Consider the following 18,903-nt stretch of genomic DNA (forward strand, 5'->3'; position numbering starts at 1 on the left):
AACATTATTCTAAATTTTACTATATATTTGCCTTTCCAGTGAGATTTGTACTTTCGTAAGTTTCCTGTTACTAATTAGCAACCTTTATTTTCAGCTTGAAGAAGTTGCTTTCACATTTCTTGTAAGGCTGGTTTAGTGCTGATGAACTCCTTTAGCTTTTCCTCATCTGGAAAACTTGCTCTCCTTTTATTCTGAATGACAGCTTTGTTAGGTAGAGCATTCTTCATTGAAGTTTTTTTTTATTTCAGCACTTTGAACAGGTCCTGCTACTTCCTCAGGTCTGCAAAGTTTCTGCTGAAAATCTGCTGATAGAGGCCACTGGTTTTCTTTTGTTGTGTTGAAGATTCTTTCGTCTTTAACTTGGGATTTTTAAATTACAATGTTACTTGGTGTAGGTGTCTTTAGATTCATCTTTTTGGGGGATCTTATGGGCTTCCTGGATCTGAATTTCTGTTTCCTTTCCCAGGTTAGGGAAGGTTTCAGCCATCATTTCAAGTAAGTCTGCTGCCCCTTTCTTTACCTCTTCTTCACCTGGGACCCCTATACTGTTAATGTTTGCCCATATGATGTTGTCCTAGAAGTCCTTCAACCTATCTTCACTTTTTTTTCCATTCTTTTTTCTTTTTACTGTTATGATTGGATGAGTTCCACTGCTATGTCTTTATGTTCACTAATCCTTTCTTATGCTTCACCGACTGTTCAATTTTTCAGTTCACATATTGTATTCTTTGGCTCTGTGACTTCTCTTTGGTACTTTGTCATTACTCTCATCTCTTAAGTTTTCACTGTGTTCATCCACTCCTCTCCCAAATTTTGTGACCATCTTTGTAATAACTATTATGTTGACTGCTTCATCAGGTAAATCATTTAGCTCCATTCTGTTAAGGGTGTTTTTTTTTGTTTTTCCTGAGGTTTGATCTTTTATTTGGAACCTATTCATCTATGCTTCATTTTCCTTAACTCTGTATTGGTTTCTATGCCTTAAATAGACACCTCTCCTAGTCTCGCAGGAATGTCCCCACGTAGGAGATAACCCTTTTGTTCAACCCTGCTGTAGCTCTTGGCTGTCTCTCAAACCTCTGTGATAGGCTGCTTGGACAATTTTATTTTTAGTGGCTCCTAGTATTTGAGGGTGTGCCAAGATCTGTCAAGGTCACAAAAGGGAGTATCTCTGTCAGCACCTAGATTGAAGCTGATTAGAAGGCAATTCCTTACACAGAACTCTTTAAACAATGCACACATATACAGGCTGGTGAAACCACAAACTAAGTCCTGCTGACTGCCAGAGCCCAGTCATCTAGAGGGGTCCCTTGGGTGACAGTCACAAAAACCGGGTTTTCAGATGAGTGTATTAAACTGCTTTCCAAGAGATGCTGATGACCTGAAGTGAGGAAGAGGGAGATGGGAAAGATGGTGTCCACCAGCCTCTGTCCTAGAAAGTATTTAAGCAGGCCCCTAGGGGAGTGTTAAATAAGATGCCTGATCCTCAGAGGCCAATGCATAACATAAGCCATTACACCTTTCACAGAAATTCTGGGTGCTTTTCAATTGGTTGGACTCTGGAGCAGGTGTGTCTGTGGTCTCAAGCCCTTTAAGAATAGTTCTCAGATCACTAAAGCCTTGTGGGTTTTGTGGACACAAGCCCTATTGGTTTTCAAAGCTAGATATTTGTGGGATTCTCTCTGATGCAGGTCTTAAAAGGTAGGATGCCAAATATGGGGTTTAAACTCTTTGCTCCTCAGGAAGAAGCTGTGGGTTTTGAGTTCCCTTTTGATTATGGGTCATGGTGCCTACAGTTGGGTTTACAGTGAGATTGTGTTCCTGTCCCCTCATTGCTTCCATTTGGGCTGCTCTCATCTGCTAGGTAAGTAAGAGTCACCCAGCTAGTTTTGGGTTTTTGTTTTGTTTTTTTTCTCTCCACAGGGCATTGTTCCATATGCAGCTATAGATTTGGTGTGTCTGTGGGAGAAGGTGAGCTCAGGATCTTCCAAGGTCACCATCTTGATTCTTTGAGTTTTGCTATGGCTAGAGTATTATTTTTAAAGCCGTATCTTCAGTTTCTCATTACAGTCTGGGTATCACAGTAATAACCCTTAAATCATATGTTCTTGGAATGGGAAAAGTTCTAGAAATTGTCTAATCCAACTTGCATTCCTTCTGAGCACAATACGAATAATTTTGATAATAAAATCTCAATCATTTGTCTCCATTAATGCCCAGCTCTAAGAAGTGGGACCCTGTAACTTTTTTAAGATTTTATTTTTAAGTAATCATTACATCCAAGGTGGAGCTCAAACTCACAAACCCAAGATCAAGAGTCACATGCTTCACTGACTGAGGCAGCCAGGTGCCTCTGGACACTGTAACTTCTCTTCATTAGTCTTACTACATAATTTTTCAAGTTGCTCTAGAAAGTAGAACTAATAGTTCTCCCTCCAGGTGGCATCTAATGAAAATTCTGGATATAAAAACCCTAAGGTCTTCTCCCATTTTGTATACTGCTTCTGTGTTCTAAAATTTATACGAACCACATTCCCTGGTGTTACCCTCCCCTCCCCCACCATGAATTTGCTATGACTTTTATAGTGAATCATATATCATAAGTTGTTGACTTTTTTTCTTAATGGTATATAAAGTAATCGTTTAGTTTATAACTGGCCATTTAGATTTGGTGAAATACAGTATATGACTCTGTCTTGCCAATGTGTTATCCACAAGTAGAAAATGTGCAGTAGGCAATTTCAAGTAGTGGTATGAGTCTTTGGAGAGGAGAAGGTGTAAAAAAAATTCACCCTTCCCAATATTTGCTATAGATGTTTGAAGGTTGGTGAAGGGATGGAAGGAATGGGACTATAGGCAGAAGGGCTTCTAAGTTTGAGAATTGCTTTTAAAATGGCAAAAGAACTGGAATGTGTTTACAATACAAAGGAAAAGTAGATTAAAAGGTTGAAGATACTAGAGAGAGGTGATTATTGGCCCCTCAGAAAGAAGGGCCAAATCAGGGCAAGCGGGAGAGAGGATTTGTCTTTGGGAAGGTGGAAAGGGACCTTAGGGATTTTGTGCAAGGTGGCCTCATTTTTCTCTCTAAAGTTGAAGGCAAGGCTATCTGCACACAGTGGTGGGAAGTGGCTGAAAGAGGGTTTTGGGAGGGGAGGGATCCTACCCTGATTATCGGCTAGCACAGATGGCTGGTATCACAAACTGTACAATTATGGTGGGGTCTTCCATACTTTGTGTGATAAAGGGGGAAATGCAAGAAACTTGAATTGTGTTAAAAATGATCATTTAGATTTCTAAAGTCCCACATACTTTTATAAAGTAAGTTCCTATTTTAATATCAACTTCTTTACCAAGATATGCTACAGGATAGATAGTACTTAAACTATTATTTTATTCTAAATAGATTCCAGTTAGAAACTAAATTGACTAAAAGGATAAATCCCACTCCATGTAATTTCTAAGCTAATATATAGTATATTTAGTGCTTTTTACCTTTGCAGAATCCTTTGCTTTACCCCCATTCTTGGGTGCTTTGGAGCTGGGAGCAGTTGTCTTGACTTTGTCCTAAAGCAAAGGAAACGTCATAAGGTTATTGTTCTCATCAGTCCCTCTAAGAGTTAACTCTGGGCTGCAGTCAAATCAAGTGTAATTAAAAAATGGAAAACTGAATATACATAGAAGTGTTAAAGTTGGGAAGCAAAAACACTTAAAAATACAGTGGAAAATGTGGGTCACAGTGATGTTCTGCCAATTTCCATGAGGAATTTTGGTCATCAAAACAGAGCTTGCTTCTATCAGGACTGGGTTTTATGTGCCAATAGAGCAAGAATGAGATACTGTTTTCAGTGTTATGGAAAACAACTTTAACAATGAAATCATCAGAGAAAGTCCCATTCACCAAAAGGCATTATTTATCCAGGAATGAGAAATAGGATGCTGAGGTGGTCTAGAAATTAAATTACCCAATATGGGGAGGACTGACAATTCAGTGATTGGGAGAGGTTTTTAATAAGAGCAAAACAACAGCAAACAGATCTGTAGTTATCAATTCTTCTGAAAATAACAAGGAAGGGCATTAATTCACTTTTCCTTCTATTTGACTTAGATATGCCACACACCTGTTGTACTACATATTTTTCTCATTCATCTTTAATCACATGTTTTAAGTACCTGCTGTGTCCAGGAATTTTGCTAATGCTGACCACAGCTGCTTTGTAAAGTGCACAGCTCACGGTTACAAATACACAGGCAAAGACCTTCCCCCCCAAGTGCAGGAGAGCATGGAAGAGAGGCCCCTGACCTTGGCCTGGGAAGGGAGAAGCAGTAAGAGCTGATGCTTGAACTGGGTCCAGAGGGAGGGAGCCAGCCAGCTGGGCAGTGTAGAAAGGAGAGGGAATCCCAGAGGGCAACAGCCATGAGAAGGTACAGTACAGGGAGGGACTGCTCTCATTTTAAATGAACACAAACAAAAATAAATAAATAAACGAACACAAAGTCAAACTCATTAGTGTGGAAATCAAACATGGTGGCTATAGAGATTATAGAGCAACATAGAAAACATTTACGAAATAATATTGAGAATGTTTTACATATGCACTTGAATTACTACTATATTAAACAGATACATATGGAAAAAGATGGCATCATTGCCATTGATGCTATGGCATCATTGAATTCATTATGTAGCCTACAACTCTATGTATTCACACAAAGAAAGGCCATATTAAAGTAGCATAGTACCTTCTCTGCTGTCTTCTCTGAGGTTTCTGTGGGTGTAGGACAGCTGTCAAAATCACCTGAGAGGGCATCAATGGGGTCTTTGTCAGCTGCAGATTTCTGAGATATTAACAGAAATAACCATCAGTGAAGGAGCACAAGGCAAAAATACCATAAGGAACATTTTTCCACATCACTAAAAATATTAAAAGAAAAAGGAAACCTTGCTGGCATTCTTTTCCTAAGAAACTAATGTACAATAAAGGAGATATTAAAACATGAAAATCCTTACACATTTACTTTCTCCTCTTTTATACATGTTTGCTTAGTATTCTGAGCCTCAATTTTTCTATCTGAAACATGGAACTGTGAGGGCTAACCAAGAGAAATCACACACACCCGTTCATACATGAATGTCTTCACATCATTCCAAGCACAGGGTAGCCATTCAATAAATTTCAGATTTCTAAAATGTAAAGTTCAGCTAGAATGAAAAAAAAAAACCTTTCCTTATGGGAATATGCTGCTATGATATTTACCTTTGAGTCCTTGGGTTGCTGTGTAGGTGGCTTTACGGGTTTGCCCTTAAAAATAAGGCAGGTTATTGGTTAAACATAGATCTTAGTAAAAGTTTACTTAGGTGCAGCCAGTAATTGTAAAATCTATTGTCTAGTGATCTGAGATACAACAGAGTATTGGTTTGCAGTAACTGATAAACCTCAAGAAAGAGTCTGGTTGTGGAAGAGAAGGGAAGGAAACAATTATTAAGGAACTTTCTGCCATCATATGTTAAAATGCTACTTAGAATATTATTAGTTTTTCTTTCTTATTTATAAAAGATTACACTTTGGAATGATTTGAGGGGCTGCAATGGCATATAGAGATTTTTTTTTTCCAGGATTACAAGTACAACTCAGCAGGGACTTTACCCATCTACAAAGGCAAGGGTTTTAAACAATACCTTTCCCACAGAATACAAGCAGGGTAAGGCAGTATTAGCAAGGCAGGGAGGCTTCTAGCACGATGCAGAATTGCTATCTTCGGGAATACTGAATGCAAGCAAGGAGAATGGATTTCTGTAATAAGAGACACTGAAGCTAACACTCTTCAAAACAGGGCATCCTCAAACCCACCAAATGAATCAGTATAGAAAGAGAAGGATGTAACCTGGGCTTCCTTGTTTCTCTTTGAACAGGCCTGGAAAGGTTCTTCATCATATAACTGACTTGCAATGAGGAGCCAAAAGGGAAGGATACAGGCCCAGCTGACCTAAGAAAATCTGGCTTTATGTTAGAAACAGAAGGCCAACGGCTTCTTTTTTTTCTTTTTTGATTTTTTTTTTAAATATCTATTTATTATTTTGAGAGAGACTGAATGTAAGCAGGGGAGGGGCAGAGGGAGACACAGAATCTGAAGCAGGCTCCAGGCTCTGAGCTGTCAGCACAGAGCCCGATATGGGGCTGGAACCCATGGACCAAGAGATCATGACCTGAGCCACCCAGGCACCCCAAAAACTTGATAGAGCATATCTAGATATAGAAATAGGACTTGTGGTGGGGAATATAGTGTTGCCTGTCCTTACTCTGAATAGTGCTGGTGGTAGTGTAGAGGAAGACCCCAAGTCATGGAAGGGCCTTATTTATCTGCCCTATTAAATCAGTCCAATACCAGCTGAAGTCAGACGCTCAACCGACTGAGCCACCCAGGCACCCCACAACTATCATTTTTATAGCCTTTTCTTGCAAAGAGAATTCATCTGTGTACTGCCCTGGAATCACTGTTCAGCACTGGTGAGTGACTGAACATTATTCATCTCTACACCACAGCACCCAGCACAGTGAACATCGTATGGTATTGGTTCAGATGAATACTCAACAGAATTCTAGACAACCTGTTCATCAGAAACACATTAAAAGCACTCAGTCGTGTTACAATTTTATGCTATTGTTAAAGTGCACCTCCTATTCATTTCAACTGATATTTGAATTTAAGAAGCTTTGTGATATATATCCAACCTAGACATTTGCCTTCATTTACCTCATCATCATTATCCAGGAGATGTCTATATTCAGGGGGGATGGTGTCATCTCTTTCTCCCAGCTTGTCTCTATGTTCAGCTTTAGCTTTTTCCTGAAAACATGGAATAAATACAATATTTTCTCCTTCACTTACACAACACTTGTAGCACTCAGTGTTTACTGTACTTTACTGAGGCAAAACAGAATTTTTATTTTCCAAGTAACAACAAAGCGGATGACTTCCAACAGACTTCAACAATAGTTGATGGAAAACAAAGTAAACTCAGGTGCTTCTCTAGGTCAATCCACACCGAGATTGTGTGAGTTTCTACCTTGTATTTTAAAATAAATGATGAAATATTTATCCTTAGAAACGATGAAAAGAGATAAAGCCCAATGGTATAAACTATCTTTTGTCTTTATGTGAATTTCACTTTTTAAAAAAAAAGATCAAGTCTTCGGACCTTGATATTTAGAGGTAAAATACTTACAACTTGGACATGCATGAGCAAACCTTGAGGGGCCAGCACAAGCAGCAAATGGCATCGCAGGGGTACCTTTAACCCTCCCCGAATCCTCACCTGACTGGGGCATGTCTGGAACTGGTTCAGTGACATTCACTCCCCACCCCCCACCACCCCCCAGCCACCAGGAGAGAACAGGCTTTATTTTTCTGCATCATTATCATTTCATTTTTCAAATACAGGTGAAGTTCACATCAATATTCCTGTAACACTGGTGGAATTAAGACTTCAGGATCCTTTGAAATGCCCTGGGACATTCTGGGACATGGATTTGGGTGGCTACTTACTTCCAGGTTTCAGGGTGAAGGGGTCATTTAGTACTGTATATTGTTAGGCAGGAATAAGCATTTACTCTTGTTCTAGAAGGTGGGTGGGGCTAACAGTGTGTGCCTTGCTGACATGCCTCTCCACAGTGCTTACTCCTGGCTTAGCGCTTCATTTGGGGGTTTGCATGCAGTGTTAATGGTGGCTCAGGAGGCTGACAGGGAAAACTCTGGCAATTAGGGGACTTCTGCCCTTACATGGACCAAATAGGTCATCCTAAAAATGCCATACACCTGATATATACTTATTACTAGATAAAACTAAGAAAAGTTAATGTGGGAAGAGAATGAAATTAAAGTAGCGTGGCACTTCTCCATCATAACTAAGTGTGGTCTCGCTAACAGGACATGTGCCTGAACCTGTGCACTCGCATTGTCCTCACTGAGGAAATAAATACAACAGACTATAGAGAAGGAAAAAATGAGACTTAAGTCATTCAACTGTTCACTGAAATGCCAGATGTTTTTTTTTTGTTTGTTTGTTTTTCCTTTTATGTGCAGTGTAGGATATTCTATGCTTTAAACTTTAAACTTTAAACTAATAAGTGAATAAATTTCACTTATTAGTATATACATATTTTTTTTACCTTGACCTTATCCTCTATTGGTTTGTTCTCATCTGGATCAGGCTGCCTTTGTCCTAGACTGTCAGAAAGTTGATCCAAGGCATCATCCAGTTCCTTGTTGTCGCCCTGCTAAAAAGTCAATCTGAATTAGTCGCTGGCTAGCAAAATCAGGTCACCTACTGGAATGTGGGCCTGCCACGGCCAATAAGACCTCCATCAACTCATGAGACTTTGACCAAGGAGATGGGTAGAGTCGTGGAAGGTGGCCCTTGGGTAGAGCTCCTTCTCCCTAATCTCTCCTTCTCCACACTTCCACTTGAATCCCAGATGCCTTTCTTTTCTTTAAAAAAAAAAAAAAATAGGGGGTTCCCGGTCTGATTTGTTGGAAAATGTGCCTTATGATGCGTTCAGTGTATGCAACACAACTGGTGACAGTCTAATGTCCCTAGGAAAAAAAAATACATGAATTACGGTAGCTTTTTTAATTCATTATTCACCTGTATTCATTTAAGTAAAGATAAAGATGTACACCTAGTCTGAGTGATATCTTTAGGTAAAACATGAACTGAAATTAGACTTTCCAACGGGAAAAGTGATGGGAAAGGTGTTCTAAAACATACTTGCGAAAGGCATACAGGCTTTGGATTGCAGATGTTGACCAATCGCCTCACCCAAGGCAGAACCCCTCACCTCAGGATTAAGAGCTGAAGCGTAACTGGCAGCCTGAATTAATAATGATTCTTCCTTTCTGTGCACAGGCACATTCATCATTGTGAACACACACACACACACACACACACACAACATTTTACTGGTTTTAAGTGTTTCGTTGGAGCTCAGGATTATAGCTCTTAATGGAGGAGCTACCCACGACTGAGTCTGGGCTTTGTCATTTGGGCCTCTGGATATTTTCAGATGATCCTGAGACTGACCCAATGGGATGAAAATTCATTCAGAATCTAAGACTACAGCACTAAGTAAGCTTTGATGCTACATCAAAAGGAAAGTAAGCGTAGCTGACTTCACTAAAGCTACTTCCTCTCCATCTAGCAAATGAGGCACTTGTTCTCAACCAAAGGAGATGGGGATCTGGTTTAGGGCAATCTCTTTGATGTGCTGCGGTCTCCTCGCCTCGATAGTGTATAATTTGGTACTGCACAGAAAATTAATCAAGGAAGTCTGGGAAAGCTTTGGTCCCACAGCCTCGCCTCAGGACATGTAAATAATTAAAACAATATTGATGCTGAGGTTTTCGTATTGCTAACATGAAAAGGACAACGTTTTACTGGTGTGAATGAATGGGAGGAAAACTGCTCTTCCATGACATGCTTGAATTTTGGGGAGAAGCGGCTCGAACACTGAGCAATTCCATAGAATAAACTTGAGGTTAAATAATAGGTAGTATTTATAGCATGTGTCAGGAAAAATCTAAAGGAGGAGAAAATAATCAGGAAAGCTAATGGATTTTTTTAAATCTAATAATTCAAATAAATGTGCAATGCACACTACTGCTCTTTCAATTCTAATAAAGTAGCAATAATATTAAGTTCCAGGGAAGTGTGTGAAATATTTCATAAACACTCTTTCATTTAATTATTTCAGATATACTGTCATCTCTCCAAATGGCTAGTCTTACACATCTTCTAAAACAGAAAGTGCTTTATCTTCTCAACAGTTTTGTTTATTTTCATTTACTCTAAGGCAAGGGTCCTATTTTCTTATTTTGTTGTTGCTGCTGCAAAAATATATTTCTATGTTGCTTACCACATGAGGGGGCGGGCCAGCAGAGTATGTGGTTGGAGCTGGGGTTTGGGAAACCACTTCAGAGATGGCAGCAGAAAGGTTAGCTTCTTCAAATTTCTTTAAAAAGAAAAAGAAAAAAAAATTATTACATACAGTATATTACACAAAACTATGCCCGCAATGCCATTGCTTAAATACAGTTTTTAATACTTTATTATTGTTTATTCTCTTCATCCAAATGGATGCAAAGTAACACATAATCTTTTGGGGGGAAGAGACAGAATCTCAAGCAGGCTCCACATCCAGCACAGAGCCCACGATGAGATCATGACCTAAGCCAGAAATCAAGAGTCGGAAGCTTAACCCACTGAGCCACCCAGGTGCTCCTCAAAGTAACAAGTAATCTTAATTTTTATTCTATTTCCTCCTCCATAGTTGCAGTTTACACAATCTCCTGATTTCTATTCCTATTTATTATTCCAAATGTTCAAAAATCTCATAACGACTTAAAAGTTTCATGGTTTATTTACATGTTCTTTGGTGTACATTTAGGTTGTTTGCAATTTCTCAGCTTTCTTCTTTGTTAATTACTCTGTAGGAGTTCTACCAGTGGTTCTTTTTCTGGTGCTGCCTACATTCCACCAGACTGCCCCCTCCACAGTTGCTAGAAAGTCATAAAGCTAAAAGCAATGAATTAAGCATGCTTGTTTTCCATGGCCTTCCTTGCCTCAATTAGATATTTGTTACATATTTTTAATTTTGATATGAGATGGATAATGATATACAAATGTTGCTTTATACTTGTTAATATGGTGTGAGGTTTGTTTTATTTTTTCTTAATGTTAAATAGCATTATTCCAGAATCTTTCTGAGATTATGATTCATTCTCCTTTTAAAAATATACTAAATCTTTTATGTTCATTTCTTGATTTTTCCCATTAAATTACAGCTTTGTTTTCTGATTCAGAATTGAATTGATCATTATCATGTAAATCAATCCCTGCATTTAGTTGGGTTAATCTTTCCTAGAAATATTGAAAGATGGTTTTCAGTATTTTTTCATGTTTTTATGTCTTTGCTTTTCAAACATATTTTAGAATAATTTTACTGGGCTATACAAAGTACCTTATTGCTATTTTAATTTAAAATATAAGATGACTAGAAAGAATTGTCATGACTCTTTTCAGACACTGAGTCAGACTGTCTTAGATATTTTAATTTTTTCATATTCTAACTTTTCTGTTCATTTCTTGTATTGCTCTTTTCTTTACATGTCTGACATCTCATTTTAATCGTATTTTCTAATCTGTTACTGATGTACACAGTATACACAATGTTAACTACATATGTGCTCTCTACAACTAGGAATATCTGCAAATACACAAATGTTCCTTTTTAATACTTGTCGTTTCTTTTTCATGTGTTGTTAATGATTGTTCATACAACATTAAGCAGAAAAGATAATAGAATTTTTTATACTGTGTTTTTAAAGGAAATGCTTCTAGCTTAACTCCAAATATTTGATTCTTGAAATTAAATAGATACTCTTTAATACATTAAGGGATTGTCTACTTTTGAAAAGTGACATTTGAAATACATCTTCTGTATGGATGTAATTGATTATTCTTATTTGATACACTACTATGCTATATAAATTCTAATATTAAATAAATATTTAATTTCTGACTGATAATTAATCCTTTAATAATTGTATATTATCTTTGTTAAACATTATACATCTACAGATTTAAGTGACTTTAGTTAACAATGCTATATTGATCAAGTTTTAAGATTAGGACCATCATTATTTGTAGAAGCAACTATGTAAGCCATATTTTTGAAGATCTGGTTATGTCACATGAGACCAACTGCTGTTAAACACTTAAGAGTTTAACTTCTTTAAACTTCTCTTGGAAGCAAAGTTTGAAAACAGTTCTATTGTCTTCAGTTTTTCTTTTGCTTAGATTCTATGAATTGTGTTTTACATTTTGTTTTAAAAAACTATTGTACATATTGGTTTTTGATCATTTAAATTTAAAATTTTAATTTTACTGGTAACTTTTCTCTTATTTCTGCCAATGTTTTATAAAATGTTAGTCATTCATAAAAACCAACTGTTGGCTATAAATGATTAATTTGATTCTTACATTGATTTATGCTATTTTAATAAGATTTTTTTCTCTTTTACATTTGTTGGTATCTTAAAAAATTTTAGTTATTTCAAATCAAGCAAATATGAGCCATTTTAGTCTCAGGCTGCTATTTTCTTTTTTTCTTTAATTTTAAATTTATTTATTTAAATTCAAGTTAGTTAACATACACTTAACTGGTTTCAGGACTACAACCCAGTGACTCATCAGTTACATATGTGCTCATCCCAACAATGGCCCTCCTTAATGCCCATCACCCATTTAGCCCATCCCCCCCCCAACCTCCCCTCCAACAACCCTCAGTTTGTTCTCTGTGTTTAAGAATCACATATAGTTTGCCTACCTCTTTGTTTTTATCTTATTTTACTTTTCCTTCCCTTCCCCAATGTTCATCTGTTTTGTTTCTTAAATTCCACATACGAGTGAAATCATGTGATTTGTCTTTCTCTAATTTTGCTTAGCATAATACACTCTAGTTCCATCCATGTTGTTGCAAACAGCAAGATTTCATTCTTTCTGATGACTGAGTTATATTCCATTGAATACATACACTACCTCTTCTTTATCCATTCATTAGTCAGTGGACATTTGTGCTCATTCCATAATTTGGCTATTGTTGATTGTCTTGCTATAAACACTGGGGTGCATGTGCCCCTCCAAATCATCATTTTTGTATCCTTTAAGTAAATACCTAGTAGTGGAACTCCTGGATTGTAGGGTAATTCTATTTTTAATTTTTTGAGGAACCTCCATGCTGTCTTCCAGAGCGGCTGCACCAGTTTGCATTCCCACTAACAGTACAAGAGGGTTCCCCTTTCTCCACATCCTTGCCAACATCTGTTGTTTCTGGAGTTAATTTTAGCCATTCTGACAGGTGTGAAATGGTATCTCACTGTGGTTTTGATTTGTATTTCTCTGTTGATGAGTGATGTTGGGTATCTTTTCATGTGTCTGTTAGCCATCTGGATGTTTTCTTTGGAAAAGTGTCTATTCATGTCTTCTGCCCATTTCTTTACTGGATTGTTTTGGGGGTGATAAGTTTGATAAGTTCTTTATAGACTTTCCATACTAACCCTTATCTGATATGTCATTTGCAAATATCTTCTCCCATTCCATCAGTTGCCTTTTAGTTTTGCTGATTGTTTCCTTCGCTGTGCAGAAGCTTTTTATCTTGATGAGATCCCAATAGTTCATTTTTGCTTTTGTTTTCCTTGCCTCTGTAGACATGTCTAGTAAGAAGCTGCTGCAGCTGAGGTCAAAGTGGTTGCTGTCTGTTTTCTCCTGTAGAATTTTGGTGGTTTCCTGTCTCACATTTAGGTCTTTTATCCATTTGGAATTTATTTTTGTGAGTGGTGTAAGAAAGTGGTCCACTTTCATTCTTCTGCATGTCACTGTCCAGTTTTCCCAGCACCATTTGCTGAAGAGACATTTTTCCATTGGATACTCTTTCCTGCTTTGTCAAAGACCAGTTGGCTATACCTGTGCGGGTCCATTTCTGGGTTGTCTATTCTGTTCCATTGATGTATGTGTCTGTTTTTGTGTTAGTCCCATAATGTCTTGATGATTACAGCTTTGTAATCAGGCTGCTATTTTCATCTCCTACTTAACCTGCTTGCTACTTTCTTTTGGGTGGTTAGTTTATAATATCTTATTTAAATGTAAAATAATAGCTTATTTATAATAATCGTTTTATAATAGCTTAAATTTGAAATCTAAAATCCAATAAACATTTGGTTAGTCAGATTTCTCTTCCTCTATTATTAAGACATTTATGGTAATAAATGTATCTCATGAATACTGGTTTGGTTGCTTATCGAATTTTTTTAAATATATTTATTTTAAATGTTGTATTCTCTTATGTGTATGAGAGTGGGAGAAGGGCAGAGCGAGGGAGAGAGAGAATTTTAAGCAGGCTCCTTGTTGTCAGCACAGAGCCTGATGGGGGGTGGGTGGACTCGATCTCACGAATCATGAGATCATGACGTGAGCAGAAAATCAAGAGTCGGATGCTTAAAAATTGAGCTATCCAGGTGCCCTGCTTATCAAAGATTTTCATTTGCAAATGTCTTATCCTTGATTTTTCAAATAGTCTATTCTGAATTTACTCCTTGATCTCACTGATAGTGGAATGTTTTTAAAATTCTCTTTTTAAGTAGAATTTCTACTTTATTGTGATCAAAGAACATGGTATGTACAGCAGGCACACATTTATATTTGAAGATTAATTATGAGTCAGAATATGATGACTTTTCCTCCAAAGTTTTTGGGACTTTCCCCCAAATAATTTTCTACTTTGGCCATTTGACTTACTGTAATTGGTTATTTCTACTTTATTAACTACAGACACTAACAATTTTTCCCTTTGCGAGATTAATTTTCTAAGCTAGAATTTTTTTTAAAAAATGGTTGTTTTGGGGCACCTGATGGCTCAGTCGGCTAAGCATCCGAGTTTGGCTCTGGTAATGATCTTGCAATTTGTGGGTTCGAGCCCCAAGTCGGGCTCGGTGCTAAAAGCTTAGAGCCTGGAGCCTACTTTAGATTCTGTGTCTCCCTCTCTCTCTCTCTCAAAAAAAAAAAAATAAACATAAAAAATGTTTATCTCTAGTCATGTCACTGCTATGCATCTTCTTGGGTGGGGATATAAAGTCACTGTTACATTTTCTTTGAATTTCTAAAAGAAAAAAACCCTATAATAATAATAATACAGATGGTATAAGGAAGGGAATTAAGGCATTGGATCCCTCTAATTTGTTCTTATGTTTTGCATCACTGTAATGATAAGATTCCATATTCTGAGGATACCGCTCACTTTATATTCTTCCCTAAATTAGGACTCAAGAGCCTCTCTGTAATATAAGCTGTTTGTATGGAGGAGGAAGAGTGGAAGGTCATGGAATGGGGTGACTCAACTGCGTGGGCATGGTGTTTTCATAGGGGTATTATGAGGACTCTATTACTAACTGGTTAGTAATACCTTCTTTGACGGGCTTATTGCTTCACAGAGTCCAAAAACTTTGAGCAACTCCAACGAATCATTATTTCTTCTAGTTACTACTCATTCTGCTTCTCAACTAATGTATGTTCCGTGACACTGTCCACATAAGAACCTTGTAAACAGATAACCCCAATCCCACACACACAAAAAAGGTCTGGAGTTATTTAAGTGTGGGCACTCCAACAGACTTACATTTGCATATAAATAAGACATAAAAATCCTGTAGTAGGGAAACCTGCTTACCATTACCCAACATTTCCTAAAATTTCTAGTAATAGAATTCTCTTTGAGGAATTATCTATTCTACCCAGAGCTAAGTTTTCCTATGAGGTAATTATGGAAAATGATAAATTGTAAAAATATTAACAAGTAAAGTTATTTGAGACATACCTTTGGATAAACTCAAATTTTAAATTCTCTTTTCATAGGTATACTTGATAGAGTATGTGCTCATTGGTTCAATTAGTTACAATGTTGCCAATGTCCACTGTGCTGGTACACTTTGAGGATACAACACATTTCTAATGGCTACAATGGCTTGAAAGCCTTTAATTTTAGGATTATTTCCTCACCTCCAAAGTCAGATTCTAAGTCACTAGTTTCCATTTCTTTCTGCCACCCTAAGAGCAAGGAAATAAAATCAGGAGTTTCAGACTTACAAGAGATGAAGAGTTTGGGGAACCAGCAAAGTCCTTAGACAAAGCATCAAGAAGGAAGTCGTCAGTCACGGGCTGCAAGAACCAAAAAATATATCAACAAACACCACCTCAACTGTTTACTCATTATTCAAATGATGTCACTATTTACTGCCAATCGACTTATTACAAAGAAAGCTATCCCGTTCCAGAATTAACAATCAGGGCCAGATGAGAAAGATCTACTCAGAGAAAAGTGGCTTGCTTACTGGAAGTGATTCCTTGGGCTCTTTTGGCAAGAGGGGTTTTCCATCTTTATCCTATTCGGAAGAGAAAACCATGGCATTAAATCATTTCCCGTGATTTATCCTGTGGGATCTATCACAAATATGAACGCTTTTAAACACTGTAAGGGGTCTACAGGTCATACCTCACATTGTACATTATAAATTAGATTCATCGTTTCAGGAAAAACATTCTCTCATCAGAGAATATGTTCTAATTAGTTCATTCCAACCAACAGCTCAGGCATTCCCTAGGTGTGGGAGCTAAAAAATGAAGTAGGCAAGGCTTGTGACCTCAGAAGCCTATGAACTAGTGCAGCAGAGAAACATGCAAATAGTTGAAGTAGTGTGGCACAAGGTTCTCTGACAGGGCACTTACAGGACACGAAGGGAGCAAAGGGATGCACTCATCACCTGTGTGGGGGATGGGCTTTGCAAATGTTGCCTGAAAAAAGCTGGCTAAACTTTACAGCCAATATATTCAACATTATCCATTGAGGAATACTACTTGGCAATGAGAAAGAACGAAATCTGGCCATCTGTAGCAACGTGGATGGAACTGGAGAGTGTTATGCTAAGTGAAATAAGTCAGGCAGAGAAGGACAGATACCATATATTTTCACTCATATGTGGATCCTGAGAAACTTAACAGAAGACCAGCGGGGAGTGGCAGGGGGTGAAAGTTACAGACATGGAAGAAGGCAAACCATAAGAGACTCTTAAATACTGAAAACAAATTGAGGGTTGATGGGAGGTGGGAGGGAGGGAAAGTGGGTGATGGGCATTTGAGGAGGGCACCTGTTGGGATGAACACTAGGTGTTGTATGGAAACCAATTTGACAATAAATTATATAAAAAAAAAACAAGACAAACAAACAAAACCTTATCCGTTGATTCGGTGCCACACCCTACAGTAAGCACTTAGGAATAGCACAGAAAGTAGGACAGACAAAATTCCTGTCCCGGGAAGCTCATCCTTATGGCTCAGACGATGCCAAGTTTCAGATGATTCTAAGTGCCACTTCTGAGAAACAGGACAGAATCATTAAAGCATCTTTTAGTAAAGAAAAATTTATAAATGAATGGTAAATCCCATTAATCCACATATACAAAAATAGGCGCAAGGCTACATATGTATGTAGCTGTATATAAATGCATATAAATGTATATACATTTAGGTGAATATTCTCTTGAGCAGTGGTATTTCATGAAGATGACTGACATTGGTTCTACTGTCCACGTGTGCCCCTGTTCAAGTGGTTGTACTTCAATGACTCCCCTCCGTGTCACTAGCTGTGTACAATCTCTACTTTCAAAATAAAGGAAACAGAACAACTATCCTTCTACTCAATGTTAAACAGGATTTCTTTTTCAATGTGTATCTAAGAGTTGGAAATTTTTCTTCACAGGAAATAGTTATTCCTCATTTTGGTTTTTCCTAGTTATATAAAGGCTTTCTAAGTTTTTCTTTGCTTCTGGTATTGTAACAAAGCAGGTATTACATGGCAAAAAATTAGGTAGCTTAGGCATTAGATTTTTTTCACTTAAGTTTTAAGGGAAAAACTATCACTTAAAAACAAAATCTTTATATTCTGGGCCTGTTTCCATGTCCCTTCTTTATGTTTATAAAATTCAGTAGTAACTAAAATAAAACAGAAAAACACTGTTCACCTTGACGTCTTCTAATCTGTAATCAGGAGGAATTGTTTCTTCTTTTTCACCAAGTTTTTCACGATCCTCTTCTTTGGCTTTCTCCTGAATAAAAATTATACCATTCTCATTATTAATATATCCCCACAAAGTGGATGTCTAAATGCCTACATTTGAGGGAAATAACTCCAGTGTTAGATTAGAACATATGTATGGCCTTATGTGTAGAGTTCCTACAGCAACTCTACACATCTTTCACACCCTCCCCTACTTGAGCCGGCTCAGACAGCACCACTATGCCGGCTGGGCTAAAAAGCAACGAAAAGGAGGGTGGACAGCTGCCTCTTCTCTCAGGACTCCTCGGCAGTGGAAATGCACATGGCCAAGGTGAGATTCAGAGATTATGTGCATGTTCTCCATCCACTGCTGTAGCAAAACACTGATGCTTTACTCAGGTTTAGATTGTCAAACAGGATATGCTCCATAAATAGATAAAGCCAGCTCGTCATGTGTTGTAGGAAATTAAAAAAAAAAAAAAAAGATGACTAACTTGCTTGGGGAGTGAGGAACATCAATCACAGCTACTTTCAGGAAGTGACTGAGTTGCTATTACCTTGACTTTATCTTCCACAGGCTTTCCATCTTCTGGATCTGCTTCCTTTTTCCCCAGGCTACCAGCCAAGGCTTCTACAGCATCATCTGGCACCATGCCTTTCTAAAAGCATATTTGTGGATATACTAAGAAGGCAGTTAATCACTCCTTTTAAAAAAGACTACAACAAACAATTCAGAAGGGCATATCCTTATTTCAGGCTTGGATAAGAAGCACAGTCATCTTTTAGTAATTTGAATTACCAACTGAATTGGAATCTATGTTTAGGGATGCCTGGGTAGCTCTGTCGGTTAAGCTCCAACTGGTGATTTCAGCTCAGGTCATGATCTCACAGTTTGTGAGCTCAAGCCCCTCGTCAGGCTTTGCGCTGACGGCGAGGAACCTGCTTGGGATTCTCTCTCTCCTCCTTTCTTTCTGCCCCTCCCCCGTGCTTGCTCTCTCTCAAATTAAGTACACTTAAAAACATCTTTAGAATATATGTTTGAAAAACCTAAAATGTTAAAAACTAGACCAAATTTCTTATATTAAGTGGGTACAACATATTGACACGGAGAAACTTACATAATCTAACCCAGTTCTTGGTTTGGAAATAAGGAAGACAATGGGATGAATATACCTCAAACAAGTGGAAAGCCAGCAAAGAAGTGACCTGTACGGTAATCATTCTAGAGATGGTGCAGGAAAGA

At 37.7% G+C, this 18,903-nt stretch overlaps 1 protein-coding gene and 1 long non-coding RNA gene across 19 annotated transcripts in view; one reads left to right on the forward strand and one right to left on the reverse strand.

Annotated features, from left to right (window-relative positions):
• CAST (calpastatin) overlaps window positions 1–18,903 on the reverse strand; it is a 110,159-nt gene that overhangs the window by 2,378 nt on the left and 88,878 nt on the right. For 14 of the 18 annotated variants that reach the window (XM_040448062.1, XM_040448070.1, XM_040448032.1 and 11 more), the window contains 10 exons: window positions 18,218–18,319; window positions 17,626–17,709; window positions 15,940–15,990; window positions 15,695–15,766; window positions 9,912–10,007; window positions 8,169–8,276; window positions 6,754–6,846; window positions 5,256–5,300; window positions 4,741–4,836; window positions 3,493–3,564 (listed from right to left, as the gene is read on the reverse strand). In XM_040448062.1, the coding sequence (XP_040303996.1) occupies window positions 3,493–3,564; window positions 4,741–4,836; window positions 5,256–5,300; window positions 6,754–6,846; window positions 8,169–8,276; window positions 9,912–10,007; window positions 15,695–15,766; window positions 15,940–15,990; window positions 17,626–17,709; window positions 18,218–18,319 (819 nt within the window). The remainder of the gene's footprint in view (window positions 1–3,492; window positions 3,565–4,740; window positions 4,837–5,255; window positions 5,301–6,753; window positions 6,847–8,168; window positions 8,277–9,911; window positions 10,008–15,694; window positions 15,767–15,939; window positions 15,991–17,625; window positions 17,710–18,217; window positions 18,320–18,903) is intronic. The other 4 variants (XM_040448052.1, XM_040448016.1, XM_040447971.1 and 1 more) reach the window with 1 other exon arrangement.
• LOC121012771 (uncharacterized) lies at window positions 299–2,209 on the forward strand. The gene is made up of 2 exons (XR_005782290.1): window positions 299–495; window positions 1,924–2,209. It is a non-coding gene; the product is annotated as an uncharacterized LOC121012771 (long non-coding RNA).

This window comes from Herpailurus yagouaroundi, unplaced genomic scaffold (assembly GCF_014898765.1).
Source record: "Herpailurus yagouaroundi ecotype Mexico unplaced genomic scaffold, PumYag 29, whole genome shotgun sequence".
In the NCBI taxonomy this organism is placed as follows: Eukaryota; Metazoa; Chordata; class Mammalia; order Carnivora; family Felidae; genus Herpailurus; species Herpailurus yagouaroundi.